Genomic DNA, 12,573 nt, shown 5'->3' on the forward strand with positions numbered 1-12,573 from the left:
AAAAATGCTGGAGAAACTCAGCGGGTAAGGCAGCATCTATGGAGTGAAGGAAATAGACGACGTTTCGGGTCGAGACCCTTCTTCAGACTGACGTGGGGGGGGGGGGGAGCGGACAGAAGGAAGGAAGAGGCGGAGACAGTGGGCTGTGGGAGAGCTGGGAAGGGGAAAGAAGGAGAAACCAAGGACTACCTAAAATTGGAGAAGTCAATGTTCATACCGCTGGGGCGCAAACTACACAAGCGAAAAATGAGGTGCTGCTCCTCCAATTTACGGTGGGCCTCACTCTGGCCACGGAGGAGGCCCAGGACAGAAAGGTCAGATTCGGAATCGGAGGGGGAAGGGGAGTTGAAGTGCTGAGCTACCAGGAGATCAGGTTGGTTATTGCGAACCGAGCGGAGGTGTTGGGCGAAGCGATCATCAAGCCTACTTTTGGTCTCACTGATGTAGAGCAGCTGACATCTAGAGCAGCAGATGCAATAGATGAGTTTGGAGGAGATGCAGGTGAACCTCTGCTGCACCCGGAAAGACTGCTTGGGTCGGATGGAGTCAAGGGGGGAGGTAAAGCGACAAGTGTAGCATTTCCTGCAGTTGCAAGGGAAAGTACCAGGGGAGGGGCTGGTTTGGGTGGGAAGGGACGAATTGACCAGGGAGTTACAGAGGGAGCGGTCTCTGCGGGAAGCCGAAAGTCGAGAAGATGTGGCCAGTGGTGGGGTCCCGTTGGAGCTGGCGTAAATGTCGGAGGATTATATGTTGTATGTGACGGCTGGTAGGGTGGAAGGTGAGGACAAGGGGGACTCTGTCCTTGTTACGAGTGGGTGGGGGGGGATGGGGAGTGAGAGCAGAGTTACGGGGTATAGAATTAGACCCTGGTGAGAACCTCATCTATAGTAGAAGAGGGGAATTCCCGTTCCCTAAAGAATGAGGACATCTCCGATTCTCTAGTGTGGAACACCTCATCCTGGGTGCAGAAGCGGCATCAATGGAGGAATTGGGAGTAGGGGATGGAGTCCTTAAAGGGCTTTCTCACGGTGCGACCTGACCCAGGACCTAACAAGAGTTTGACACCTGGGAACCTCCTGCGATAACAGTACGGCATTCGTGGACCACCGAGGACCTCCGTGGCGCTATCGTGTAACTTTGTAAGGTCGGGAGAAAATTCAAACATTTTTGAATTTCTCCAAGAGTGACTTGAGCACTTTTTGGTGAGCGTTGCAACATTGTATGAAGCAGATGCCAGTGCGATACCCGTGCGATATCCGTAATGACTCTTGCGGGTACCGTGGGAACTCCTGCGAACGGTAAACCCGGAAGCTTGACAGAGGGGACATAAGGCGAGTAATAGGTATTAAAGGGGGCTTGGGGTGTGGAGGAAGGGAAGGGTGGGGGGGGGGGGGGGTGCTGGGGGTGATTAAAATGCTCTCTGGGGTGCGGGAAGAAGGGTCTCGAAAAGCAACTCGCCGCTTTGCTCTTAAGACAAATTGCTTCGATTTAAATCTCCCCGCAGTACAAGGAAGTAGAGGCAAGGTTGCGCCGTGTGTTGGAAGGAACTGCAGATGCTGCTTTAACCCGAAGATAGACACACAAAAAACTGGAGCACTTCATCGGGTCAAGCAGCATCTCTGGAGAGAATGAATAGGTGACGTTTCGGCTCGAGAGTTTCGGGTCTGAAGAAGGGTCTCCCAACCCGAAACGTCACCTATTCATTCTCTCCAGGTATAGAAACGGTAGAGAGATGTCGGAAATGGTCCAGGTGTATTTGAGTGTTGGATGGAAATTAGTGGTGAAATGGATGAAGTCAGTGACTCTGTATGGGTGCAGGAGGTCGATGTAGCGGAGGTAGAGTTTGGGGATAGGGCCATGGTATGCCTCGAACAAGGATTGTTCGATGTACCCTACAAAGAGGTTAGCTTGGGCCCATAGCTACACCTTGGATTTGGAGGAAATGGGAGGAGTTAAACGAAAAGTTGTTAAGGGTAAGGACCAGCTCCGCTAGGCGGAGGAGAGTATCAGTAGATGGGGATTGGTTGGTTCTGCTGTCGAGGAAGAAACAGAGGGCTTTAAGATCCTCCTGGTGGGGGATGGAGTTGTAGACTGACTGGACATCCATGGTGAAGATGAGGGAATGGGGGCCTAGAGAACGGAAGTCATGGAGGAGACGAAGAGTATGTGAGGTGTCTTAAACATAGGTAGGGAGAAATTTAACCAGGATGGAGTCGTGGTATGTGGAAATAAGTTCGGTGGGGCACGCACAGGCAGAAACAATGGGTTTGCCAGGACAGTCAGGTTTGTAGATTTTGGGGAGAAGGTAAAATCGGGCCGTGTTAGGTTGGAGGCTTGGGCGGGCAGGGAGCTGGAAGTGATGAAGTCAGTGATAGAATTACAGATAGTGGCTTGAGTGGACATTTTGCGACCAATTAACATAGCAGATTTAGAAAAACTGCCAATGCTTTACAGGGGTGCAATGTTGATTCATCAGAAAGGTGCTGGAATAAAAGGCTTCATTTGTATGAGAAACTAAAAATCACCCCTTAAGACATGGGTAAATTTGAAAGAGGTGTTCAAAATAATTGGCTTTGAAAGGGTAGATGAGGAGAAATTACATTCAGCTGCCAAAGGATTAGTGAACAGGTTTATTTTCCAGCAAAGGACCCAAAGGGTACTTCACAGAAGCAAAAGGAAGTGGTTTATTATCTGGAATACAAGCCTGAAAGTGTGCAAGAGGTTCAATCGTACCTTTCAAAAGAACTGTAACCTTTAAAAAAGGAAATATTTGCATGGCCACACAAAAGGGAAGTGGGACTATTAAACATTTTTTTTTCTGTAGAAATGGCTAAATAGCCTCTGCCTGTGTTTCTTAGTTCCACAGTTAATTCAAATCCTTTTGCACTAATTTCATGAAAATCGTCATTGCGTACTCTAAGCAGAACGTTGATTTCTCCACAATTGGGAGAGCTATCTAATGTGGATTAAAAAAAAACCTTTTAAAGGTAATGTCTTTCTGAATTTTCTTTCACCTACCCTCAGCAACCAACATTCTGCCCAGTTACATTGAAATTGGCGCTTAGCATAATCCCACACTGAAAACCACATTAGAATGAGGCATTTCGAGTGTCCATTCTGAAATAAAGGTGAATAATGCTAGTTATTCACTAGCACATGAAAAATACAATGCCTACAACATGGAGGACAGCACAAATGCAAAAATCAGATATTGAAAATCAAGTTTACCCCACCCAATCCCTCATTCCATTGCTCCAAGGATAGCACCCTTGATTGGAAACTTGTAATGTTATGGTGAAAATGCCTTGCCATTTTAAACTTAAAACGAAACAAGAAATGAAGTGATTTTAACAATCATTAAGGATCCCCCCACACTTTATGAGCTAAAGATTGCTTGGAGAAATCCATGTGGACAGGCTCTATTCAAAATCCACATCATTATTTTAATGAGGTTGTCACTCTAATTATACATGAAAACATTGATGCCACATTACTGCAGCAAAGGGATAGGAAGAATGAGACTTCAGTCACATTACAAGAGCAATATGGAAGTATGTACGGTTTCCAACACTGTTGATTCTCAAAAGGGTATATTTGCATGCAGAACACAGTACTACCTTTTTTAGGATAAGCCAAAGACAAATTGCCATTTTACAGGCATCATTCACTGTGTAAGAACAAAATATATATATTTTAAATGCTGTTATTCAAAAGTGCCCTGGAAATCGTGTTTTGCTTTACTGTAGATTCAGAAAACAAGCTACCAGCACTGTCATTGCACAAAGCTTTATTTACAATTAAACTTGCACATCAGCAACACAAATGAACACATCGGCAGGCCACAAATTAAAAGTGATACAGAAAAACAGAAGCTGAGTACTTCCGGTTTGCAGCAGGTAGGTAGGCAAGCATTTATATAACTGCATTACAGAACTACTGCATTATGTGAGTCAGTACTATACACTATACTTCACAGTGCTCATTTTGTTACTACTGTTACGAACTCATGCAAAGAAGGTAACTTAAGGATCTGGTGCAGGTTCAACACAAGAAACACCAGTACTTGTCATTCCAACATGAACATGTCACAACTCATTTCTCTAGACAAACGAGTCTCAATCCCATTCATTCTTCAGATCTGATTATGCTCTTTCGCAAAGTCACTGTTAATTCTCTTCACCTTGTTGTCAGGTTGACGTCACTCCCTGCCTGTTGGTTGCCAGGACCGGGGGACGCCCCTCTCCTAGACTCACCTTCTTCCGGATGTCTTCGTCATTCGCTCCAAGGGAGGCGTACAACTTGAATGCAGCTTGCCGGAGTTCGTGAGCATGTTTGAGGTCGTGGTCAAGCTGAAGAAAATTAGAAAATAAGAAATAATGTACAACTACCTTTGAACATCCGTGTAATGAATTAGCCGTTGGAGATAAATTGTGAGCTGTGTTACTTTATATTTGACAAATATACTAATATTAAGATTGAATACTGAACAACGTGAATACTAAAATGAGACGACTATTCAGCATTTTAATTCTTCATAGAAGTTAGAGGTCTCAACCATTTTAGAAAAATTGGTTTTCAAATTAAACACAGAAGTATTGGCAACAAAAAGTGCTGGAGGATTTCAGCGTTTTAGGCAGGATCAGCGGGAGGGAATGACGTATCGGGTCAGGACTCTCTTTTAGACTGGGGGGGGAAAGAGGTGGGCGGGAGACAAAACTTGGCAAATAATGGATGGATACAGGTGAGGGAGGTTTAATTGCAGATGGAGTCATGACAAAGGCTAGAGGTAAAAAGGAGATAAAAGGGTGTCAAATAAGACAAAAGAAGTAAAGCCAGAGGTATCCCAAGATGCTGCCTGAGCTGCTGAGTTTCTCCAGCCCTTTGTGTGTTTTTCAACATCAGCAGTTTCTAGTGTCTATAGAAGTAATAACTACATATAAGTTACTATACATAAACTAAAAGCCAACCTCACTATCATTATTGCAGGTAACACGGTAAACTAATTTAATTAAATAAATGGCAGCTATAAAGATGTAATAGTATGATCTTTTGCTTCATGAATGCAAGTTACAAATGAATCAAACAACTGATTTTGCTGAAGATTTGCCAGCCCTCTGCGATTGTTAAGGGATTTATTATCTTTAAAGTGGAGGGCTCCACCTTTTGGAAAAAGGAGGAAAATCAACCCCTATCCTGGAGACAAAGTTTGATATTAAAGCTGAACAATAAATTCACAGGCTTTTATCTTCCAGTTCATTTGGATGCCTCCCTTAAGTACGCCTCCCTTAAGACTAAAAAAAGAGACTAAAATACAAAATAAAAGTTAATATTCCACAGGCTCTGGTTTGAGGTTAGAAACTTCAACACAATAAAGTGAATCACCTTTTAGTTTAGTATAGAGATACAGCGCAGAAACAGGCCCTTCGATCCACCGAATCCGCACCAACCAGCGATCCATCCCTGCACATTAACACTATCCTACACACACTGGAGACAATTTATATTTATACCAAGCCAATTCACCTGCAAACCTGTACGTCTTTAGAGCGTGGGAGGAAACCGAAGATCTTGGAGAAAACCCACATGGTGACGGGGAGAACGTACAAACTAAGTACAGACAGCACCCGTGGTCGGGATCGAACCCGGGTTTCCGGCGCCGATAGCGCTGTAAGGCAGCAACTCAACCGCCTCACCACCGTGTCGCACATAAAATTAATATATCCATTGATATACCTCAATTATAGCAAAAGTTTGTCTAAAAGCGTACATGCGCTGTAACTAAAGTTAGGAAACTTACCCTTTTGATATCTGTGATTGCGCTGACTGAACTAGGATACTTGAAATAATCAGCAAGCATTGCAATAAGATGATCTGTGATGCTGGCAATCCTCTGTAGCTCCACATCAGGTTCTATCAAGTATGCCAAGGTTTCAGCACCTTCCACCCGTTCCTCCAGCAGTCTCTCTTTACTGCACATCCTAACCAGGCATGGGAGCGTCTGAATCAAAAGCAATTAAGCAAGGTTAATCAAGCGACACAAACAATATTCTAATTTCCTAAATATAGGCATAAGGCCCAAAGGATCAAAGGGAATCAGGAGTTTCAGTGGTCTGCCCTCTAGCAATATGCCTGTAAATCAACATCGCCAATACACAATGCAGTGGTTCACTCAAATGAATAGTATTCTCAACAGTATTTCCTATATTGTTTCAAGTAAACTCACGTAATCATTGTAATTCCATTAACTGAACCCACAAAAAGTTCTGCAATATGACAAGCTTGAATACCAAGAATTATAATTTATAAATGTATTTCTACAATATGCCACATTTGATATTACAATAAACTGTCCTCAGTAACATTATGCAACTTTATATGGATTCACTGCTTCTCAGGCCCAATGTGTAAGGTCATGATTTTGCAGGGATTTTTACAGCTCTCCAATCGGCAGCATTTTTTGCAAAAATTAGACACCACAAAAGAATCCTGAAGTGTTGTTATAGAAATATGTACTGGCACTGGGTGTCCCAGACTTATGTTGTCAATCCTGTGACTTGAACTTGACTTGTGCAAGTCCAGAGAGCAGTTTTGAAATGCCAGGCATGAGACAGGAAAGAAATGAGAAAAGAGGAAGAGGGTTGGGGGTGCAGGGGGGGCATTGTCCCTTGGTAGGGTTCCAAGGGGCAACACCCCCTGGCGGGGGTAAAAGGGGGCAGCACCCCCTTTATGCAGAAATGTTTTGATAATTGTACCTTGAAATGACAGTTTTCCTGCCTGTTTACCCTTAATTTATACTGTAATTTTTTTAATTGTGCCTTAAAATACACATTTTACTTGCTTGTCACTTACATTTACACAGAAAATTGGTAATAATCATACCTTAAAATGACACAAACTCCTTGCTTGTTTACACTTAAGTCATATTGAAAATGTTATATTAGACCTACACCTACTTGTAACATGATACATGTTCCTAGCTTGTTTACTCTAATTAGAGAGAAGTATCCTTTACACAGGAAATTATTGATAATTTTTTGATAATTATACCTTGAAATGTCACCATTTCCTTGCTTGTTTACCCTTAATTTATACTGTAATATTTTTCAATTATACCTTACATTAACACATTTTACCTGATTGAATCGGGTAAAAAGAAGAATATTGTAGTGTCTATGACACAGACTCTTGAATGCTTTTGTTTTTCAAATGAAACAGTTCTTAAACCGAATTTCAAAATCCGCTGAAAAATCTCATGCCTGAATGCTGAGCTGCATTGTATTTACATAGAAACTACAAACACGCTGCCCTTTGCATAATATTTTAATTTGTTTAAGGTTAAATGAAAGTACAGAATGTCCATGGCAAAACAAATTGTGTGGTACATCATTATATACAAAACATTATGAAATAGGATTAGTGGTTTTTCAGCCCCTCAAGTCTACCTACCCATTCATTAAGACAAGGCTATTCTGATTGTAACTTCAACTTCCCATCCCCACCTACTCCATCAAACTCTCACCAATTTGTATCCAAGTATCTACCTTTATTAGATTCTATTTGGACTCTCTTTTGAGAAAGATACTTTGATAGACTCACAAATTTCAGAATAATATTTGGTTCATCTCCCATCATAAATCACTGAACCATATTTTTAACTAGTAACCTTAGTTTTAAAATCTGTCCTCTCCACATTCACTTGGACAGAAAAATCCTCAGGATTTTATACTTTTCAATGAAGTCCTTTCTCCTTCTTAACTCACAGATACAAACCTGGTCTTTCCAAACTATCTTCATTTGACAATACACATCAGTCCACTAAGCCTTCGCTGGTGCTCCCAATGCATTTACATCAATCTTTAAAACAAGGAATCCAGTACATTGAACAATACAGATATGATCTCACCAATGTCCTATAAAATGAAACATAACCTTTGTATTCAATTAACAATAACATTCCTAGTTACTAGTATATAGTTTATTGTGACACATATTAGGACACCCAGAACCATCTGCATCTCAGAACTCTGCAATCTAGAACAAAATTCATGATAAAGTATATGAGGAAGGACATCCTTGTGATTGAAGCAGTGCAGCGTAGGTTCACCAGATTGATCCCTGGGATGGTGGGACTTTCATATGAGGAAAGATTGAAAAGACTAGGCTTGTATTCACTGGAGTTTAGAAGGGTGAGGGGGGCTCTTATAGAAACATATAAAATTATAAAAGGACTGGACAAGCGAGATGCAGGAAAAATGTTCCCAATGTTTGGTGAGTCCAGAACCAGGAGCCACAGTCTTAGAATAAAGGGGAGGTCATTTAAGACTGAGGTGAGAAAGAACTTTTTCACCCAGAGAGTTGTGAATTTATGGAATTCCCTGCCACAGAGGGCAGTGGAGGCCAAGTCATTGGATGGATTTAAGAGAGAGTTAGATAGACCTCTAGGGGCTAGTGGAGTCAGGGGATATGGGGAGAAGGCAGGCACGGATTATTGATAGAGGATGATCAGCCATGATCACAATGAATGGCGGTGCAGGCTCGAAGGGACGAATGGCCTCCTCCTGCACCTATTTTCTATGTTTCTATGATACCCTAACGCAATTATGTTTTTTAATGACATTTGTAATATTGTTAAATTGTTACTTTTGTTAACAGAGAGAAATTAACCTCAGCAATTTTACATAATCCTTAAAAGTAGGTATGTTGCAAAACGTACCTGAAGCGTCGCTGAAAATCTGTCCCAGCCCGTGTGCGCGATTTTGGCGCCGTTTAGAGGGGGGCGGGTTTAAAATGCGATTTTCCCTAGGCTGTTCAAATCGAGGTTTTTCAGCCTAGTTAATTATTAACGAAAAATCGATGGAAGATTCCCTCGCTTGAGCTATTATTAGTTTTAAGGGCTTTATTAAATTGTTATAGTAGGTTAAAAATTAACCTCTAAACCCCCGACCGCCGGCAACCGGCCGGATCTCATACAGGGGAAAACGGAAGGTAGGCTGTTTATTTTTACATTAAAAAGGGCTTCTTAAGATCCCTTTATACAAAGTTTAATATTGCGAGTAGCTAATTTTGGGCCCATTATATCCCGCAGTATTTTTCTGGGCATTTGAGGGTACAAATCTACCGCAATGTGAACGTTCTAAACCAGCGCGTTCACAGGATCCCACTAGAAAGCTGATTTAAATGGACTTTAATTTACAGCAATTGAACACTAAATTCCTTCCATTTGGCCTATAAATTAATGTAAATGAGATTTAAAAATCATGTTTTACTGTGAATTATTTGTGAATATTATTTGGACACTTAGGCTATTTAAAAATGTTAATCATTTATTAAGAAATGGATAGATGTTTAGATCTAGTAATTGAAGTTTGAAATTAGCTACAATTAGGTAACTAACTAATTATATGCTTTAATTTCAGGTCATCCAAGTAAGATTATTTTATATTTGTTTCAGAATGCCTCAATCTACGATAACTGAAAATTTCATTCAGTTCTCTTAATTTTTAAGAAAGTTATGGGCTTTTGACTGTCCACGATCACAGCTTTTTTGTTATGTCCATAGAAAATCAATAGGGAACAAGATGCTAATTTCCGAGTATGAAAATGGCCATAACTTTTTAAATACTTGAGATATGAAAGTGAATTAGGTGTCAAATTAAACTTATTTTTATGCTTTATCTGATGGGATAAATTGCAGACTTGATTTTTAAAATCTCAACATTTTGTAACATTGCTATTAAAAGGAACATTTTTCTCTCCGTTGCATTGGCACACCCCATGACAATTTTCTAGTTTTCATAGTCCATATCTGCCTACAGTTCTAGTAACAATGTGTTTGAAAAGTCTGAGAGAAGATGTGATACGATAAAAGACTTAACTGTGCATTCTTTTACGTCAATGGAATTATTTCTAGTTTGTCTAAATATGACAATGAGCAGAAAATCATACTATTTCACCTGCCAACATCTGGGATAACGGCTAACTTAAACCAGGTTAAAACAAGCAGCTTAAAGTGTCTAATATAATTTGCATTAATTTATATTTAACTTGAAAGTTTGCAGCTCCCAATGCAGCAATAGATTGATAATATCTTTCAAGAGGTAAAGCTAAGATACAGTATAATTAACACTACTGTGTGTTCAACTAAACTAAGCTTGGGAGATGATTGTTTGCATAATGATGGATTAATTTTATCAGTTACTCTCTCCCCCAGCTATTTAATTGGTCCATTTACTGTCATACTAACTACAAATCTAGATTCATACTTCTGTATAAATATCCAATAAAAGCTTTGCAGAATTCATTCATCAAATAAAACTCAATATGTTGCCAAATACACATTAAACATAATTTACAAATATGTGGAGTGTATTCTGCCGATACGAGTTCCTGTAAAACTAATTCTAATTTACTAATAATTCCAAGATTTAAAATGCAGATCGCGAGATTGAATATTGTCAATCTTTTTGTGGTGCAAACAGAAGGAATGGAAGCAAGTGCAGATTAGTGAAATAAAGTAAAAATAGACCAGGCCACGTGGGCGTAATTCTGTTAGCATGTTTCCTTCATTTTTATATGCAGGACAATATGAAAATTTGAGACGCACAAGGAATTATGGCAACGTTCCCTGCAATGCAACACTCCCAGTAAAGATTATGAGGATGTACCTACAGTCAAATGTACCCTCATGTACACGACAGGAACTATTATAGAAGAATGTCAACAGGCGGTGCAAATAGAGGGAAGCGACATTGCCCTCCATAATGTTTGGGACAAAGACCTGTCACTTATTTATTTGCCTCTGTACTTCACAATTTGAGATTAGTAATTTAAAAAATCACATGTGGTTAAAGTGCACATTGTCAGATTTTATTAAAGGGTCATTCTATGCATTTTGGTTTCACCATGTAGAAATTACAGCTGTGTTTATATATAGTCCCCCCCATTTCAGGGTGCCATACTGTCCGACAGATCAGAAACAATCTTCAGGAGTCAGGTCAATAAGCACTGTCCTCAGAAGACTTCATGAACAGAAATACAGAGGCTACACTGCAGGATGCAAACTACTGGTTAGCCGCAAAAATAGGATAGCCAGGTTACAGTTTGCCAAGAAGTACTTAAAAGAGCAACCACATTTCTGGAAAAAGGTCTTGTGGACAGATGAGACGAAGATTAACTTATATCAGAGTGATGGCAAGAGCAAAGTATGGAGGAGAGAAGGAACTGCCCAAGATCCCAATCATACCACATCATCTGTGAAACACGGTGGGGGGTGTTATGGCCTGGGCATGTATGGCTGCTGAAGGTATCTTCACTTATCTTCATTGATGATCAACTGCTGATGGTAGCAGCATAATGAATTCTGAAGTGTATACGATACGAGACGATGGCTCTTTATTGTCAGACCGAGGTCTGAAATTTGTTTATGCATACAGTCATACAATAAAATAAAGAACACAACACACAATAGAGTCCAACATAAAACATCCCCACACAGCTGAATCAAAAAGTTTCCCACTGTGAGGGAAGGCACCAAAGTCAGTCATCTTCCTCGATGTTCCTGATGTTCACCCGTGATCGGGGCCTCCGGAGGCCTCCGCAGCCGCTCAGGCCCGCTCGCCGGGATGAAGGAACTCCGACGTCGGAACGGAAGGCCAACCTCAGCGGCCTGGACCTCCAAATAGGCCGCTACCCACCGGAGTCCGCGGCTCCCGACGTGCCCGGGCTGAGATTCATGCTGGCGGCCCTCGGCAAAGGGCCCCGGGGACCCCGCGCTGAGAGCTCCGCGAACCACAGCTCTGCGATGTTGGAGCAGTGGGCTCAACGCTCCAGAGCTTCAAACGGCGATCCAGGTAGGTATCGCCCGCTCCGCGGTGAATCCAGCGCCACGCCGCCACTGCCAAAGCTCTGGTCCAGTCCCCGGTCTCAGGTAGGAAAGGACGCTCCGATCCAGTTGGTAGGCCTCGAGGAGGGGGGGCGAAGATGCGACTCGGAGAAATAGTCGCATCCTCGCCAGGAAGTGACTTGGAAGCGGTGTCCCCCTTACCCCTCCACCCTCCCCCACATAAAACACAAAATAAATCTCCCAAACTATTTAGACAAACTTAATTTTTTTTTAAAGATATAAAAAACAGACAGGCTGCAGGCAGAAGCTGCTAGCAGTGCAGCGCCCCCTTCTGCTTGACACATCCTATCTGCTCAAGTTCAAACAAATGTCTCAAAACTCATTGAAGGACGGTTCATTCTACAGCAAGACAATGATCCCAAACCTACTGCTAAAGCAACAAAGTAATTTTTCAAAGCTAAAAAAATGAATAATTCTTGAGTGGCCAAGTCAATCACCCGATCTAAACCCAATTAATTTGCTGAACCCCTTTTATATGCTGAAGGGAAAACTGAAGGGGACTAGCCCCCAAAACAAGCATAAGCTAAAGATGGCTGCAATACAGGCCTGGCAGAGAATCACCAGAGAAGACACCCAGCAACTGGTGATGTCCATGAATCGCAGGCTTCAAGCAGTCATTGCATGCAAAGGATATGCTACAAAATACTAAACATGACTACTTTCAATCACAA

General features: G+C 41.6%; 1 protein-coding gene across 1 annotated transcript in view; it reads right to left on the bottom strand.

Annotated features, from left to right (window-relative positions):
- Positions 1–12,573, bottom strand: part of LOC116974936 (armadillo repeat-containing protein 8) — a 156,857-nt gene that overhangs the window by 82,331 nt on the left and 61,953 nt on the right. Inside the window, exons 11-12 of the mRNA XM_033023550.1 lie at positions 5,798–5,998; positions 4,254–4,349 (exon numbers count right to left, since the gene is read on the bottom strand). Of these exons, the coding sequence (XP_032879441.1) occupies positions 4,254–4,349; positions 5,798–5,998 (297 nt within the window). The remainder of the gene's footprint in view (positions 1–4,253; positions 4,350–5,797; positions 5,999–12,573) is intronic.

The sequence above is a fragment of the Amblyraja radiata genome, chromosome 7 (genome assembly GCF_010909765.2).
Source record: "Amblyraja radiata isolate CabotCenter1 chromosome 7, sAmbRad1.1.pri, whole genome shotgun sequence".
NCBI classification, from domain to species: Eukaryota; Metazoa; Chordata; class Chondrichthyes; order Rajiformes; family Rajidae; genus Amblyraja; species Amblyraja radiata.